The following is an 18,839-nucleotide window of genomic DNA, read 5'->3' as shown; positions in this document are numbered from 1 at the left end:
TTATCATCCGGACTCAGGCGGGACTTGATGTAGAAGGTGGAATTCAGCAGACCCTTTTAGCAGCAGATTGTAGCTGTAAATCGTTTTGTCCACACAGTTGGCAAAGAGTCGCGGCCGAGTGGCCGACACAAGGCAGCTTGGGCCTGAGCAGCGGCTCCTTCCTAAAGCCCGTATAGTTGTGTCGCAGATTCCACACCTTGATCACGCCGTCGCAAGCGCCACAGGATATCAGTGTGTTGTCGTCGATGCTGCTCGAGGTTGCGATTAAGGAGATCTGGGGCGTGCGAAAGCGCCGCTTTCGCTGCGAAACGGGAGTGCTCGGACCCGAGTGTGGCCGATGTTGATCCAGTTGTCCACACGAGGAGTCAGATCCATGTTGAGATTGACGACAAAATAGTACAGGGCAATGACAACAAATTCAGTTATTACATTTTTCTAGAGAATACTGTACAAATTTTCCCATACTGTCCCTGAGAAAACAAACAAATTCACATCTGATCAGATTATGAAGTGCTTCAACAAAGAATAAACTTTGCTGTCTATTTTCCATCTCATTCTTAATAAGACTTAAAAACTAGCTAGAAATTTTAATTGTTGGCTTTCTGATTCAATGCGCTTAGACCTGCTTTGTTTAGGGGCTCTGAGAAAACATATCCAAGTTAACGTACTCAATTCCATCGAGCTCTTATACGAGTTGTAAACAATCTTTCGCTTTCTAAGGCGAAAACAATCTCAATCTTTGGCTTCCGCCTAATTGGTTTTTCAAGATATAAACAATCTCAATCTTTGGCTCCCATCACAAACTCAATCTTTGGATTCCGCCTAATTGATTTTTAAGATATACAATCTCAATATTTGGCTCCCGCCACAATCTCAATCGTTGGCACTCGCCTTAATTGATAAACAATCTTTGCCCACAGCCGGCTTCTTATAAACAATCTGACCCCCGGCTTTCCGATAAACAATCTCGCACCCGACTTTCTGCAGATTCTGCACTTTGAGTATTGTACATTTCTCAATCTTCTGGATGACGACATCCAATACTCGGGATGATGAAATTCAATCGGAGTGTTTACAGAAAAACATTCCCGAAAGGGGTTCACGATGCAGAAAGAGAAAAGTTTAAATCAGTCTAGATCCAGAAGCGAAACCGAAAAGTCGAACGAAACATTCAAATCGCACACACTCTTTGTCCGGGACTTTTTTGGCCTTCAACTTAAGTCTATATCTGTGAAGCTCAATTTAAATACAATTTTTAAAAACGCAATCCGCTACCGCTGTTATTTATTTGGCGCCCACCGTGGTGGACAATTAATTAATGTAATAAATCCTGCAATCAAACGCGGATTGACTGTGAGATATAAGAAAATAAAAAGTAAGGTAAAAAAAAAACAGGAACAAAAACCGGAACTTAAGGTGCGAAAGAAACTCATGACACTAAATAAATCTAAAAGATCTATTAATAAAACCTAGGAAAAAAGACAACAAGTTAAAAAAAATTACCAATTAAACTTAAGAGGGCAGACCTCAAAGGAAATTGAAAACCATAAACTTAAGAAATGAATAAACTTAATGAAATGTTCTCTTGTCGGATAAGGTATAAATCATCTAGAGTGCAATGTATTCCTGTTGTTAAATTAGGCTGAATAAATTCTTTCTGATTCTGATTGTGATCATTAGCAAATTGTCAACTGTATCAATAATATGACGGGTATTGTCATAGGTTTTCACTAACTAACTAACTCTTCCTTTCGATAATAGTAACTGTTGTTTAAAGTGGTTTAAAGGCTTCCTAGTCTCTTGACGTTTTCAAAACTTCTCTGTGCTGAATGCTGAGTATTTAAATCTGATTACGATTCTGTTTAGTTGATATCACTATCTGTTATATGATTTATCTGAATTCGAGATAAGGCGTCCGCCACTACATTGAGCCTGGTTTATAAATGATCTTCGGTGAGAAACTTTCAATGAAGTAGTACCAACGTTTTATTTCTACGTTTGGGTTTTTTTGTGACATTGCAAAAGGAAAAGGTACCAACAGATCACCAGATCTGTTTGCATTTCAATCCCACTCAGTTCGTATTAATAATTTCGCAAATTTTTTAATGCCCATACAATTGCTAATAATTCCTTTTTATTTTTAGCATATAATTGCTTGGTTTTACTTAAAATCTTAGAAATAAATGTTATAGGATTTCTATCTAGTGATAAGACTATTGCTATGATTTCTATTTCTAGGATTTCTATTGCTATATCTGATGCATTTCTGGTTAACGTGAATTTCATTTTGTAATCTGGTTATACCAATTCAATATGTGCAATTAGACAGTCTTTTAAATTATTAAATGCTTCTACTGCTGATTCATCTAGCTGTATTCAAGTTTTTTTTGGATTTCCCTTCGTGAAACTTTTCCACTTACTCCGCTCAGATATTTTGTTAGCGGTTTGGCAATTGTGGCATAATTTCGGACGAATTTTCTGTGAGAACCTGTTAATCTTAAGAAACTGCGTGGCTCTCTGATATTTTTCGGAATTGTATAGTTTTGTATTGTATAAATCTTATATGGATCTGTTTTAATGATATTATGGGAAACAATGTATCCCAGCAACTTGGTTTCTAATTGAAAGAATTTAGACTTCTCTAGGTAAATTTTCATATTAGCGTTTTGCAAAATCTGTATTATCTGAATAAGATCTTTATAGTGTTGTTCTATAGGTTTTGAAAATATTATGATATCGTCCATATAGAGGTGACATGTTTTCGCCACTTATTCTCTAAGTATGCCCTTTGGAAAATTCTGGGAGCGTTCGTCAATCCCATAGGCATTTTCAGATATTCATATTTACCGTTATTAATGAAAAAAGATGTTTTTTCAATATCTGATTCTCTCATTAAAATCTTATAGAAACCTCACTCTAAATCAATGGCCGAGAAATAGTTTGCCTTACCTAAATTGGCAAAAATTACTGAAGGATCTTGCATAGGGTATCTATCGGGTATGGTGTTTTCATTAAGTTTCTTAAAGTCTATTACTAACCTATGTTTAGGAGTTCCATCCTTATTTACTCCCTTCTTTGGTACTACTATGACCGGTGAATTATATGGGCTTTTACTAGGTCCGATTATACCTTCATCTAGCATTTTACTTATTTCGCTATTAACGAAATCGTTAACCGAATAAGCGTATGGATACTGCTTGCCATATACCGGTCTTTCATGTTCAGTGTTTATCTCTCCTTTCATGTCCTTTCTGAACGGTAACTGTAAATCTATTTTGGCATGGTCTTCTTTGATCATAGCTTTCATTTTCTCTCTTAGGTTTTCTAAATTATCTTCTTTGTATGTTATGGTGTTATACAATTTCATTTTTTCGATTCAGAGATTGCATATTTTTGTATGTCGGATATTTATACGACGGCGTTCAGGATATTTGAATCCCAAACTATTTATTCCTTTATTGACGGATAATTCTTCGTCGGCGTGCTCAGGATTTTCTGGTCCCAAGCTGTATAAGCTTCCTTCTACCTTTACTGAATCACTTCTAATTTCTTTTTCTTCTTCAAAATATTTTTTATAATATATTCCTTCAGTGGAAGGATGGTTTTTCCTTCTATAAAGGTTAATTTGTTTAAAGAACGAACCTCATCATATATTAGTTTCTCTTCATTGTCTTTATAACTTAAAGTCCCCTTTCCTGTATCAATAACCGCTCCGATTTTCTTTAATAGGTTAAATCCTATTAGTAAATCTGCCTCCATTCCATCTATTTCATAAAAAACTTGCTTTGTGTTGAAAATAGTTATATTATGGAAATATTTAATTATTGAAAATCCATTCACTGTAGCAACTTTCTTATAAATTGGTAATTCTTTTTTATTGTCGTAAATTCCTTTTTTTATATAACAGGAAGTTGCTCCCGTATCTATCAAAACTTTTAATTCTCTGTTTATTTTTTTGTCTATTCTTTTTAGGTAGGGCAGACCTACTTCGGGGGCTGATCTAAAAAATGATCCTCCTCAATGTTATTTATCCTCATTGCTTTATTAGCCGGTTGTTCCGACATTTCGTTTAGCTTTCGTTTCTGCGCTTGATTGTCGTTAGACTGATTATTCGGTACTACGTTTGCCCTAAAATGCTGGGCCTGGCTATAATTGTTATTATTTCTCCTATAATAACCGTTAGTATTCTCCCGATAATTTCTATTGTTATTATTTCCCCTGAATTGATTGCTGTTCTGTCGGTTCTGGATTTGTATTGATTCGTCTACATCCATTGGTTCTGGGGCCTGATTTTGTTGTCTATTACCCAAGAAATAGGGTTGTCCCCATGATATGTTATTCCTCTGAAAATCCCTTTTTTTTGTCGAATGGTGAACTATTAGTCCTTGGTTGTCGTTGGTTGAATCTTAATGTATTGTAATTATTATTCCCTGAATTTCTGGGGCCACTGAATTGGTAGGCACATTGGGCCCGTATGTTATTTGATTGCAATTCCTGTACCTTTGCCAAGGCATTCGGTAAATCTGGGGGATTCAATGAAAATAGGATTTCAGCAATGCCGCCGTTTAGGCCAGTAACAAAAATGCGTAAGGCATTGTCTCTAATTTTTTTATTTGATTCTTTGGTGATTTCACTGTCCTTTCCGTGAGTCATTATTGTCTTATTTATTAACAAGGTCATTTTCTTGTTAACCTCGTTATAGAAATCTATAATTGAAAGGTTCCCTTGTCGGAGAACGCTTAACTCCTGTTCTATTATGTAAATAGGTCTCTTGTCACTGTAAACAAAGTCAAGCCGTGGAAGTATGGCATCAAAATTTAAAACTGTCCCGTGGTTGGTCAGTGCGTCATGTGCTGGTCCTGTTATTTTGTTTCTCAAAATTGTTAATGCAATATAATATTGCTTACTTCCTTTCTTATATAACTTCACTGCAGTTTCTGCAGCTTCCCTCCATCCTACATATTGGTTTAATCCACCATTGAAAATTGGTAGGGATTCTATTACCTTTAATGTGGTGTCATCTCTTATTGTCTCGTCTATTGTTTCTGCCTGATAATCTGATACCTGATCGGATTTAGTTTCTATTTGTTGTTTTAGATTTACAATTTGCTCTTGTACTTGTGAAATTTGAAGTGCTATCAATTGTTTGACCAGATCTGCTGTGAGATCGGTCCTTGCTTGAGAGTTAATCATTTTTAGTTTTTCAAAATCTAAAGTTAGTTGATCCACTTTTAATTTTTCTTATATGTTAGTTTTTATAATCTTATATAACCTAATTGAACTTATATATTTATTAATACAACTCTTGCTCACGAAATATCCGGTAGGGGTCGTCCTTCTTAGTTTGGCAGATCTTCGAACGGTTCTTCCTTCTTGATTTGGCTGACAGGTCTTCGAACGGGTCTTCCTTCTTAAATTTCTTTGCTTAGCTGGGTCTTCTGGGGGTCTTCCTTCTTTGGCTTCGCTGATCGTTTCACTTTCTTTGTATTTTGGTTTTGTCGGTTTTGTTGGTTTTGTTTTTTAAAAACTTTGGGTTTCTTTGGTTTTTTTTTGTATTTACGAATTGCCTTGATTAGCTTTTGTATTTATTTGTATTTTGCGTTGTATTTGTATTTGTATTTGTATTTATATTTGTATTTGTATTGTATATTGTATTTATTTTTGCACACCCTAAGCTCCGGTTTGTTTCCTTTTTATCTCACTCTTTTTATCTTATATCACACAGTCACTCCGCGTTTTTAAATTTGAAGGATTTATTCCATTAATTAATTGTCCTTCGGGTTTCGGCACGACGCAACACTTTTATCATTCGGTGCTTTTTATACAACGTCGCCCCACGTTGGGCGCCAATTAAACAACTGCGGTAGCGGTTTGTGTTTTTAAAAAGTTTTTATTTTACTTCGAACTTCACTGATATAGATTTAAGTTGAGGGTCACAAAGGTTTCCGGACAAAGGGTTTGCGCGATCTTAGTTTTTAGTTCGACTTTTCGGTGTCGCTTCTGGATCAAGACTGACTTGAACTTTTTGATCTTTGCATCGTCGATCCCTTTCGAGAATAGTTTTTCTATAAACATTTCAATTGATTTCGCCATCCCGAGTATTGGATTTCGTCATCCAAAGAGAGAACTGCAAAATGCCTAAGGTGCAGGATCTGCAGAAATATTTTTTTATTATATATTCCTTCAATGGAAGGATGGTTTTTCCTTCTATAAAGGTTAATTTGTTAAAGAACGAACCTCATCATATATTAGTTTCTCTTCATTGTCTTTATAACTTAAAGTCCCTTCAAGTCGTGAAAGTATGGCATCGAAATTTAAAACTGTCCCGTGGATGGTCAGTGCGTCATGTGCTGGTCCTGTTATTTTGTTCCTTAATTGTTAAGGCAATATAATATTGCTTACTTCCTCTTTTATATAGTTTCACTGCAGTTTCTGCAGCTTCCCTCCATCCTACGTATTGGTTTAATCCACCATTGAAAATTGATAGGGATTATATTACTTTTAAAGTGGTGTCATCTTTGATTGTCTCATCTATTGTTTCTGCCTGATAATCTGAACCCTGATCAGATGTGGATTCTAATTGTCGTTTCAAACTTATGATTTGTTCCTTTGCTTGTGAAATTTAAATTGTTATTAATTGTTTGACCAGATCTGCGGTCAGATCGGTCCTTGTCTCTGAATTAATCACTTCTAATCTTTCAAACTCCAAAGTTAGTTTATCCACCGTGTATTTTGATATTTTCTGCTTTTAGATTTTTGGATACTGCTACTCTAATTCTATTTCATCTTATATACTTAGTATTAATACTTTAATTTCCCTTTTAACTTTTTTTTTTTTAAATTATGGTTGCTATCCGGAAAGGGTCGTTTTTCTTAAGTTTTAGGTTTTAAATCTTCCTTTGGGGCCTGCCCTATTAAGTTTGATTGGTACATTTTCCATTGGGGTCTTTCTTTTTAAGTTTGGTTGGTAATTTTTAATTTGTGGTCATTTTTTTTGAGTTTTGTTCCTGTTTTCTTTGCCTTTATTTATTACATTAATTAATTGTCCTTCGGGTTTCGGCACGACGCATCACTTTTTCCTTTCAGTGCATGTTATATAGCGTCGCACCACTTTGGGCTAAAATTCTTTTAAAATTTAGTTTCACAGATATAGTCCTAAATTCAATGCTAAAAATGTTCCGGACAAAGAGCTTCTGGATCTAGACTGATTTGAACTTTTCGCTTTCTGCATCGTGAATCCCTTCCGGGAATAATTTTCTGTAAACACTCCCATTGAATTTCATCATCCCGAGTATTGGATGTCGTCATCCAGAAGATTGAGAAATTTACACTATTTCTCAGAGCCCCTAAACAAAGCAGGTCTAAGAGCATTGAATCAGAAAGCCAACAATTAAAATTTCTAGCTAGTTTTTAAGTCTTATTAAGAATGAGATGGAAAATAGACAGCAAAGTTTAATCTTAGTTGAAGCACTTCATAATCTGATCAGATGTGAATTTATTAGTTTTCTCAGGGACGGGACAGTATGTGACCATTTGTACAGTATTTCTGAATTTTGATTTGGCCCGAAACACAAATTAAAAATCTCTAGAAAAATGTAATAACTGAATTTGTTGTCATTGACCTGTACTATTTTGTCGTCAATCTCAACATGGATCTGACTCCTCGTGTGGACAACTGGATCAACATCGGCCACACTCGGGTCCGAGCACTCCCGTTTCGCAGCGAAAGCGGCGCTTTCGTACGCCCCAGATCTCCTTAATCGCAACCTCGAGCAGCATCAAGGGATTCCAGGACAACACACCGATATCCTGTGGCGCTGGCGACGGCGTGATCAAGGTGTGGAATCTGCGACACAACTATACGGGCTTTAGGAAGGAGCCGCTGCTCAGGCCCAAGCTGCCTTGTGTCGGCCACTCGGCCGCGACTCTTTGCCAACTGTGTGGACAAAACGATTTACAGCTACAATCTGCTGTCGTACTACCCCTAATCGCTGGCCTGCTGAATTCCTGCTGAATTCCACCTTCTACATCAAGTCCCGCCTGAGTCCGGATGAAAAGTACCTTTTGAGTGGCAGCAGTGACGAGCGGCCGTACATCTAGAACCTGGAGCATGTAGAGGTGGCACTGTCGGGCCACACGGTCGAGGTGACCTGCGGGGATCGCCTGGGGATCCTCCTACGGCTGGCGCGTGGAACCCGATCTGCAGGGTCTCAGTGAGGCCGAAAGGGCGGACAATTGTCGCGGCCCCGCGAGCTCGGCTCTGGCCACCGGAAAACATAAGTACAACCTGAGGGATCTGGAGTTTGCGCCACGCTCGCCAAAGCACCTGATAGACCAGAACCCGCAGAAGCGCCCCAAGCCCCTGGAATCCCGTGAAAGGCGACTCTTCGAGCCGTCCAGTCCAGAGTCCACCTGCAGGCACATTTAGCTGCCGGCGATTGGCGAGGAAGAGGCATCGCGCAGCAAAAGGCAAAAGTAAAACGTCGCCGCTGATGATATTTCCCTGGTGACCAAGCTGCTAAGCCTCAACGGTCCACTCGCGGCTGAGAAAGAATGTCAACCACATCGGCTTCGGCAACAGCTGCCTCGGGGGGAGCTGGCCAGCAGCCCCTCTCCTCTATGATCTACTCGCCCACCTCGAACCTGCCCAACTACGTGCTGTACGGGCAGGCACTGCATCTGGCCATCCTGTCGCCTAAGCGCAAGCAGAAGCTGATGAATGCTTCTCTAGTGCCTGCGCCTGTTTCAGTGCAGTCCCCGCTTAAAAGCCACTCCCCGGCGCCGCATCTCGCACACTGATGCTGCAGGTGGTGCGGGCGGATCATGCAAAACCATACCTCAGCCACATCCCAGCACACCCACTCCCAGCCGCCGGAACAGTCAGATGACGCTGCTCCGTTTCTTCAGCGTTCAGTTCAGCAGCAGCGTTGCACCAGACGAGACGGCGACAGTGTCGGGGCCAAGCGATATATCGCCGCCTCCGGTGGCCACGCCGCTGACACCGCGAACGCCTACGAAAGCGGTGGACAGCAATTAAGATGTCGCCTGACAAATGGGGATCATCGTATCCTCTTCCCGTGTTATTGTACCGTTAGTTTTAAGCGGACATTGTAGTAAGTTAGTTTATGTAGATCCTAGCTTAAACCTTTTTTTCGTTTGGCGCATTGTACAGCGCCAATACAAAAGACTGTATCTTGGACTTTCTCCGTAGAGCTAGGTTGAACGTAGGCCAACTGAACTGCAACGGCGCATATTAGTATCTCGCTGGAAAAAACTCTTGGAAACGGCGTATTATTGTGTGGGCATCGAAAGAAAAGAAACTTACAGAATACCTGAGCCGTTGAAGATATTTTGGCTGATTAAATAATATTGGATTTCTTCAAGGAAAGTTAGAAAACTAAATCCAATCCAAGATTAAATCGAAATCGCTTCGAATGGGGTCTTTAACACCGAAACTCAATCGCCCATAAGGCCATTGATCATCCAAAAATGCAATTGATTGACATCGATCTAGATTAACAGAATTACAAATCAATTTTAGAAATCCAAATTAACAGATTAATAGAATAATAAATAACATAATCAGCGTGCTCGCAATTTTATTTATTTTTATATTTTACTTACTTTAGTTCGAATTAGGCGCATAGATTTTCTTGCTTACTTGTCACATTGTCCCATACGATTATGGCCAGATCATCAGTCGTCACCGTTGGGTACACCGGCTCGGCCTTTGCAAATTGTTCTTATTAGTCGAGGCGGTGGCTGCGGGTCCGAAGTATCAGAAGAATCGTTGCTGGCGTACCATTGGGGGCAGTGGTCCCATCGATCATCATAGATCGAGGTTGACACTTTATTCACAAATACTCACATATCCATAGGTGGGGATTCCATTATCTTCTACGAGCAGCAGCAAGAGCAAACGCTGGCTGAGAATTTCCATTTAAAGTGGAGTGGACCTGCAGAGTTCTGAGTAATAACCATCTTTCTTTGTACAAGGTAAATTAACACTTCAACTACATACCACTTGCAGACGCTGAACATTTTCTTAATTTAATTCGAAGGATTTGCCGATCGTAGCACCAGGACGAAGTTGCGTTCCACACATTGCTGCACCTGCTAAATATGTAAAGCAGAATTAAAAACCAAGGCACAACCTACTGACTGAAATGAAGCGGGCTATGGTGTTACTTAAAAAATCCCAAAAAGTTTTGGTGGCCGATGTAACGCCTACATACGATGTGGGCGTAAGATATTTTAGATGTTCCCACGCTGCAGTCCTGTTGTCTCTTATCCTTCTACAGTGTGGTCGACTATCTACATTTAGACAAATTCTTAGGGAAGCCGACATTAACATATGGGTGTGGGAGCTGGAAGCTCCTATGATGTCTTTTGTAACAGCTGAACTCCTCCTTTTACCTCTCTTTTACCTGGCTGTGGCTGCTCGGTTAACCTTTTATATTCTCCACAATAAGCTTCACTGCTGTTGAAGTCTACATATGCTCTGAAAACCTTTGCTCTTTCCACAGATGGGTGATTACTTGCCGAGAAATTCAAGTTAGTTCAAGTTCAAGCGCTATTGGCATAGTCGGCGGGTGTCCACATCTTTATGGAATTCGAATTGGACATTTCGACTTCATCCTCAGCTGGCTGGTGAAGCCAATGCAGCGACAGTCCAGGCCAAACTTGTTATTGAAGACAAAGTTAGGACCGGCGCGATGGGAAATCTGGACTTGGACTATCTGCTGATATAATTTGTATAACGCTTATATAAATTAAATAAAATTTAACAAATACTCCAACTAAATTAACATTGCGTTCAACTTTTTAAAGTAGTATTAACTTGATTAGCTAATAGATACGTAGATATAAACTACAGTTGTGAGGCTATTCCTGGTAGGGGCTTCATCAGTGTTGGGATCTGCCCAACTTGTTCTCCGCAAAGCTGCGGAAAATATCAATATTTACATATGTATGTATTTTTTGTTTATATGGACATGGATAGAGGCCAGAGGCGTACCTCAATTTCTCGGGAAATTGATCACTCAATGGCTGGCCAATCAGTGAATTATATAGATTTCTTTATGTCCAAGTAGATGGATATTGATTCGGGAACCGCTCCGATTTGGTCATTTAAGGAATAAGTTTTCAGAAAGTCTTTAAATAGCCAACAGTTTCTTGTTTTCGTGCATCGGTTATGCGTCAGATCTCACAGTCTTGGTTATGGGATTTTCAGTGGTTCCATGGTGTTAGTGTTGCTACACTAAAGTAGCATAAATACCATAAAGGGGTATTGTCTATCATATGATTAGTGGATCCCCTATGGACCTCCTATGTTTACACCATGCAACAACATTAAACTCGAAATTCAAAAAAAGTCGAGACCGACTTTTTCTGAAAGTCTTGGGGCTCCAACATTTTATAATAAACGAGGGGGAACGTTGTGAGTTGCTGCGGCGACCGCAACTCTACGTTAATACCTGATACATAGTCAGTATGGCTACATGGAGCAACATGGGGTCGGAAGGGGGTGGGGCGAAACATTAAAATAAACTTGTAACAGTGACATATCACAGAAGTCTGGATCCAAAACATCGTTGCTCTAGGTCTTATAGTCTTTGAGCACTAGGCGCTAATTGGGACGGACAGACAGACATGGCTCAATCGACTCGGCTATTGATGCTGATCAAGAATATATATACTTTATGGGGTCGGAAACGATTCCTTCTGGACGTTACACACATCCACTTTCACCACAAATCTAATATACCCCAATACTCATTTTGAGTATCGGGTATTAAAACGGAGAGAAAAACAAAAACGCGTCTGGTTACTACGAAAGAGAACGACGATTCTTGAAGACGATTTTTTCTTCAAAGGAACAACATCAAGGAATTCTTTAAGGGAAGGGACTCGTCAATGAGCAATACAAATTCCCACTATTTAGGAGTTACAAGAAGGAAATACTTAAGGCATAACGAACCTCGTGGAGGACCTTCTGCTCCAGCATCGAGCAAGTACCTGTAACCGCAAGGATCCGGAAACTTCTTTCAAAGCAGCACACCATACAGAGTCAATTAAAGCTAGATGACGGACAGTGGACTGAGGACAATGAAGAAGCCCTATAAGCACTAATGGAGGCGCATTTCCCTGGATGCACCGATGAGGATGCCAAGGATCATCAGGGCCTAGCAATCGTTAAACAACGCCCCCCAACAATACGTTAACCATTAAGAGAATCCACTGGGCTGTAGGCTCCTTTGGGGGAAAAAAAGCACCAGAACTGGACGGCCTTGTTGCAGGTGACCAAAGAGGCTTTATCTCATGGCTTTCCGCAACATACTCAGCATGTCTGAGTACAGGCCCTCCCAAAGTCAGGAAAGTGCAGCCATGTGAGTCCCAAGGATTACAGACCGATAAGCCTTACCTTCTTTCTACTAAAAACACTGGAAAAGCTGTAGGATTTGCCCATCAGGAGTGTGGTAAGGGGACTGATGTCAACTGATGTCAACCAACATGCCTACACCAAAGGAATCGGTGGAGACGGCACTACACTCGTTAGTAGCCACCATCGAGAACGCTCTTCAGTATTCAGAATATTTGTTGATATCTCCCCCCACTATCCGGATAACTAAGGGCCATACTGGCCTATGCGTGGCCCCGTTGAGGGCCGCCTGGGTTAACCTGACCTATCCTATGCTCTATGTATAGAGCATTGTCATCTTGTCCTCGAATCGCGCCAAGCAGCAAAGGAAAGATTTTTCATTTCGCATCCACACAAGAATCTGTACTATTGGCTCAACAGATATTATGCTTAAGAAAAGCTCCAAGCTTTAATGGAATGGAATCATTTCAGAGAAGGTCAAACCGTCTTGGAAAATAAAAAGAGTTACGAACATAAGATACTAGTAATTTAATGAAAACTCATTGAAAACCACCTTTCAAGAATAAAGTACTTTTGACTAAAGGGTTCGCCACCTGACCTTTGGTTCTTTGCAACGATAAAACATTTTAGGTGTAACGAGAGGGTGGACGAATTTCCCCGATGGATGTTACATGGTAAGTCTTATAGTTTGATAGTTTTTGGCACAGCCCATGTTGATTATACAGATTCTGCAAAATACCAGGAATATGTTAATGAATTATGCAAAATGTGAATAGTTTTACCGGAGCTATTAGGATTGACTGACGGCACTGTGCACTTGATGGACCAGTTCGCGAGTGTGGCGCTCACTAACTAACTGCAACTCGACCGAGGCACTGAGAGGAACGGAGATCAGTTTGCCAGACATTAGTGGAACGACATGGTTGGGGGGCACCTCAGGGTCCTGGGTCACCGGCGCAGGGTTTTGTTGTTCCATGGCCGCATTAGTGTGTGCCTGTGCGTGTGCGTGACGCTAAACTTTCAGCCCATTTGGGCTTTGGATTGGTTTACTTTTTAACTGAATTCCTCGAGGAAAAGTCGCTTAAAGGGCAGCCACAATCTGCTCCCTCTCTCCCACCATCACCATCCGTGTGTCTATTATGCACACTTGCTATGCCCTTGCAAAGGATATAATGATTTCTATGTTTGCAACGAAAAGAGATAGGTATTTATAAAAGATAAGTATTTCATAAAAAGTTGTACGATTTTCCAACGAGCAAACGGGGCCCATTTGCTTAGAGTAATTTACAATTTTCAAATTCCTATAAAATCTGTTGCCCAAAAATGATTTAATTCTTAAAAAACTTTTCATTCCTTTAAATTGTTATTCAACATTTAAGAACAATGAAACTAGTAGTTGCACTACCATCTCTGGAATAGATATTGTACCGCTCTGGAAAAGTAAATAAATTCGAATACGTAGAACCATAGCACGAAAAACATGCTCGACCATGCATTCTATGCTGTCTGCTCACCGAAAGCACTGAGAAAATCTACCCAGACTCGCTCTCTCTGTTGAAGCTCTCTTTCGAAGAGTGTCGTTCGGTTATCAGCAGCTGAGCAAAACGAGCCAAGTGGAAGCACTAGGTTTATGTTAGTTTCATTATGTTTTCGTTGTTGCTTTTCTATGTGCCTGTAAATCGCAGGTAAAGCGTAGATGGGGAAGGGTGAAAGAGGTAAACACACACATATATACACAAAAGAGGACTTTTGGAAAATTTTGCTCAACGAAGTGCCTCATGAGCAAAAAGAGAGCGACAAAATACTCTCATTGGTTGATCAAAGAGCGCATTGAGAACAAACGAATTCGAAGTATCGTTTCGATTCCGTTTTTAATCGGGTCCACGGGCAACAGATTTTTTTATGACTGCTTGCAAAGTAATACCATATTTTTCGAGCCCTGCTTACAACGCTCGAACAAACCACGTTAGAGTTCTTATTCCTTATAGGTCGGATAACTATATCACAAAGCTATAACCCATAAGGATATTAGTTCATGTGTTTATTCTTACCTTTCAATCAGTTTCAATGTACATACATATGTATCAGCATAGAAGTCAATCAAACTGCAAGAGTGTCTCAAGCTTCGGTTCACAAAATCTCACAGTTCTTTATTGTTTTGATTGCAATTCAAATTAATATTGTTGGAGCTGCGTACACACATAAAAACACACGCAGGCAGACACACCCCATTTGCAAAGTCATCTACAATAAATAGTCTCGAGAGCTCCATGGAAAGGGGGATTGCGGGGGGGAACATACTAGGTGTGTGCGCCTGTGTGGGATATTCTGGGGGCAAGGGAAAGTTCATTAACTTTGTGGCAAGCGTCCAACAAAAAACTGACATTAAAAATTGGTAGCTACTTATCAGCCCCGAGGCCCGACATCCGAACACACCAGAACAGAGAATATTTATCAAAAACCTATCGCGTTGGGCTCACGCATATGTTATGTGAAATTCAAATTTTGAAACAGAATATAAACAAAAAAAATCCCAACATTCGTGGAATTTTGATTGGTTTTTCGGTTGTTCATGAAGGGAAATTTTTCTGAAAAAGACGATGTGAAAAATGTACAGGGATTTTGTATTTGTTTTTTAATGCCGAAGGGAATTAAAATTGTGGAAGGTGGTTAATGATATTCCAAGAAAAAAACGTATACAAAAATTGGATCAAATATCCATTCGTTCAGTTTTAACTAGCAATGTATCCCTGATATTAAAGTCATCACTGAATGGATTACATAAATCCCCTAATACGAGTATACTAAACAAACTCGTATAGATTATAACTTTAAAAAAACTTCTCTCGATCTATGGACAAACAAGTCAACAATTATTGCTTAGATTTTGCTCATTTCTACGAGGCCAGGAGTGCAAAAATAAAACCGGTTGGCTCATTCCTCAAAGTTACAGACATGAATCAACGGACAAGCGACAGCAATGCAGCGATAGACGAGGAGGTGTCACAACAGGACAAGCGCACGGCCCGAGGGATGGGAGGTGAAATGTCGACTCAAACCTATCTAGAGGAGCTAAAGTGGCCAGTGGAGAACCTTTCTATGCAGCAACAGCAGAAGCCTTCCATTCAGGAGCTGACCCAGGCTCAGAAGCGTATGTGCGCGCAGAGATCCGGCTGTGGTATGCACCATAGCTATCATCCAGGCGATTATCTAGCAAAACAGCCACACCAGTGCCAGAAGTATCAGAAGAATTTTGATCAGAGTCCAGGCAAGCAACAGCAGCCTTCTCAGGATCCTCAACAACAGCAGCCGAAGCAGCAGTATCTGGAACAGACATGCCCGACTCCTCCCATACCGAAGCAGTGTATTCAGACTTCGTATCCGAAACATCCTCAAGAACAGGCACAGCGTAATGACAGCCCGACCATGAAAGCATCTTCAATGAGCTCCAGCTCCAAAGGTATGAACGTCCTATTTCGGCGTCCTTCTCAACGAAATATTTCCTTTCTTACGGAAAATCCAGAGCTCTCCAATACAGCAGTTGGCCAACCGTCTTCATGCTTAAGCAATACGGATGAGGAGAATTTCGCTGAAAATATCGATGAAAGTGATAAAAAGACATCAAATATGTACATGGAATTCGTCCCTCAGCACTATTCGCATCAGCAACAGCACTCAAATAAGCAGTATCAGCCGGATTTAAATCAGAATTCTCCTCAACGCAATCAAAGCCAGAAGAGAGCACCGATAAGCAAAACTACAGACGTCCTATCCCCGCGTCCTCAGCAGTACGGTCCACAAAAGCCAAAGATGCTTTGTAAGAACACGGACGTTATAGACTTTGACAAAGATTTAAAAGGACTTGATAAAAACTCATCATACAAATACATGGAGTATGTCCCTAAACTGTGTCAGAGTCCACCGCATCAGACGAATCAGAATATTTTTCATAAGCACAAACAGGAGCATCATCAAATGATGTCACCGTCACGTCAGAAGATCGGAAAACAGCAAGCTAAGCACATCCAATTGTCGCCTCCTCATCAATACAGTTGTCTACTTGAGCCGGATAAGTGGGGCAGAGAGACTGGTGGGGAACTTCTCGCTAAGAACTCGGACATTCTTACATCAACATCCTTGAGCGACATCTCCGAGAAGAATTGCGAAGATTCCACTGTAAAACAAAAACGATATAACAAATGCGGAAGGTGTAGTGACGAGAACGGCACGAACAGCACCTCCACGGGAACGACCGTGATCACTGTGAAGTGCAGGGACGAGCTGCGTTCCATGGTCCGGAACGAGATGGAAATTCATTCGGTATTCGGTGAACTGTCTGATACTGTGGTCTCTCAGTTGAAGGACTATTTGTGCGCGCTGTCTACAACTGACAATGTTCCCCCGCCCAAGAGCCAGTATAAGGATAGCCAGTGTACAAATGCACCCAAGAATTCAGCCATAGATAATGTCCTGGATACCAAGAAGCAGGAGTCATATCAAACCCAAAATAAAGCATCGTTCGGCAAAGGCATTCCCAAACCTCAAGAAGTCCGAGTTCCGCAAAATCCAGGACTAGCCAGAGAGAATGCCGAAGAGTTCCAGTCTATGAGTACACCGTATAAGAGCATGGAGTATGTTCCTAACCAGGGTTTGCTTCAGTATCCTACTCAGCGTACGTATCAGGATCTTACCAAGGAGCAGACACAGAAGTCGGAGCGGAGCGCTTCGTATCACAAGAACCAAAAGCAACATTCCTATCGTACCTTCAAGCTGGAGGCGAAACAGAACTCTCAACAGAAGCAGTCTCCAAATCAGCAGATCTCAGACTCATCTCCATTCGCATGCTTCAGCGATATGCCTGAGGATGATTCCGAAGGGTCTATTTTCGAAGCTGATAAGAAGACACTCAACAAGCTCATGGAAGGTTCCCCGAAGGACAAACTCAAACACAGGCTGTCCGGTGACGAGCATGATGTGTTTTCCATGGCTAGTAGCAACTCGGTATCGACTTCGATTAGTGCGAAGAGCGGGGACGAGCTGCGTGCCATGATCTGGGACGAGATAGACGGTGATCAAAAATCTATGCGTAGTCAATTCTCAAGGACTACCAATGCCACGTCGTCAAAGCCACGACATAAGGATGTAAAAGAGAATGTGTCCATCTCTTCAGACTTGAGTCAGCCCAGTGATGACGGAAATCAGGATAGGAAGGAAACAATGTCCAAACATCCAAACATCGCTTCCCTCCCGAATTTGGCCATAGATGTTAATGCGCCCACCACTGATTCATTCAAGGGTTCGAAAAGAGATGAGCTGCCACAAATTGAGTGCAGTATGAGTATAGATGATTTAGTGAACTGCAAGGTCATCACTCCCATGATCATGAAGATACACAACAAGTATATGACCTCTATGCAGGATGCGATGCAGCTCATGAAGTATCTGGAGACGGTGCCGCGCCTTGTCGGTCAGATTTACAAGGATAACATTAAGTTGGAACAGAAGAAACTCTAAAAATTTTTAAAGTCACTTTTGATTCAATGATTCCTTTTAATATATTTTTTAGCTATTGCATTAAATAAAAAAAAATTTCACAATACCAAGTAGAAATCTCGTTTAATTTATATTCGCGATTCGGTAAATACTTATGACTTACTTAAAGGAAAATCTTGGGCGGTGTGCTGCTTTCAATATTGATGAAACGACAGAGCAAGAGAAAGCTATGGAAGGAAGTCCGTTAGATTATTTCTCCTACCGATCTAAGTACATTGGAATGGCTTACGGAGAAAACTCCAAGCCAGGAGAAGACACAGAAACCATATCACAGATCTGTCCTGGTGCAGCGTTTCAGTGATCAAGCCGCATTTCTACCACAACAGCCACATCAGCAGCAGTACGATCAGAATCATCCTCAACAGTCGAAGACGTATCGCAAGAATTATCAGAACTCCGGCAAGCAGCAGCAGGTGCAAAAGAATAAGGATCGGTATCCAAGACCTTCTCCGACGCCCTTTCAGCATCATTCAGAAGAGCAGTACCCAAAGGCTACGTATCATAATTCTCCAAATCAGCATCAAAATCCTCCTCAAGAGCAGCCAGAACAAAATCCTGCCAAAATGATGCACTGTTTCGCCAGAAAGCCCCTAAGATGGATCCGTATGAGGATACTCAGAAGCCGACTCATAATCAGTTAAAGTAGAATCCACCGGAGGAGTATCCCATGAACGCCTTAAGAATTTACAGCACTCTTCGAAAAATCCTGACAAGATGATGCAGAAAAATCTTCAGACGGAGTACCAGACAGCCCGTAAGTACGATCATACTCAGAAGTCGACTCATAATCAGTTCATAATCAGACGTCCCTTCTTGGCGCTGGTTGCCGGTCCCGCCTCTGGTCCCTGGCATTATTAGTAGGCAATCGGCTAAGTGTACTAAAAATGTAGCTCTCGTCGCTTCT

At 40.8% G+C, this 18,839-nt stretch overlaps 1 protein-coding gene, 2 long non-coding RNA genes and 1 pseudogene across 4 annotated transcripts; 3 read left to right on the top strand and 1 right to left on the bottom strand.

Moving 5' to 3' along the window:
• Positions 1-7,426: 7,426 nt before the first annotated feature.
• On the top strand, positions 7,427-9,199 carry LOC117185074 (protein lethal(2)denticleless-like; annotated as a pseudogene).
• Positions 9,200-9,612: 413 nt separating this feature from the next.
• LOC26532117 (uncharacterized) lies at positions 9,613-10,114 on the bottom strand. Of its 2 annotated transcripts, none has more exons than XR_004470796.1 (3): positions 10,022-10,114; positions 9,869-9,966; positions 9,613-9,762 (listed from the first exon to the last, which is right to left on the bottom strand). It is a non-coding gene; the product is annotated as an uncharacterized lncRNA (long non-coding RNA). The 2 variants fall into 2 exon arrangements; XR_001452520.2 differs by having other exon boundaries at positions 9,614-9,762; positions 9,869-9,956; positions 10,022-10,111.
• Positions 9,922-10,153, top strand: LOC117185201 (uncharacterized). The gene is made up of 2 exons (XR_004470797.1): positions 9,922-9,996; positions 10,062-10,153. It is a non-coding gene; the product is annotated as an uncharacterized lncRNA (long non-coding RNA).
• Positions 10,154-15,205: 5,052 nt separating this feature from the next.
• LOC6901950 (putative mediator of RNA polymerase II transcription subunit 26) lies at positions 15,206-17,988 on the top strand. The gene is made up of 2 exons (XM_002133448.3): positions 15,206-15,842; positions 15,906-17,988. Exons 1-2 carry the CDS (start codon positions 15,236-15,238, stop codon positions 17,894-17,896), a joined length of 2,598 nt encoding a protein of 865 aa, XP_002133484.3. The 5' UTR covers positions 15,206-15,235; the 3' UTR covers positions 17,897-17,988.
• The last annotated feature ends 851 nt before the right edge of the window (positions 17,989-18,839 follow it).

This window comes from Drosophila pseudoobscura, chromosome X (assembly GCF_009870125.1).
Source record: "Drosophila pseudoobscura strain MV-25-SWS-2005 chromosome X, UCI_Dpse_MV25, whole genome shotgun sequence".
Taxonomy (NCBI): domain Eukaryota; kingdom Metazoa; phylum Arthropoda; class Insecta; order Diptera; family Drosophilidae; genus Drosophila; species Drosophila pseudoobscura.
Note: the sequence above shows the minus strand (reverse complement) of the source record. Positions and strands in the feature narration are given on the sequence as shown.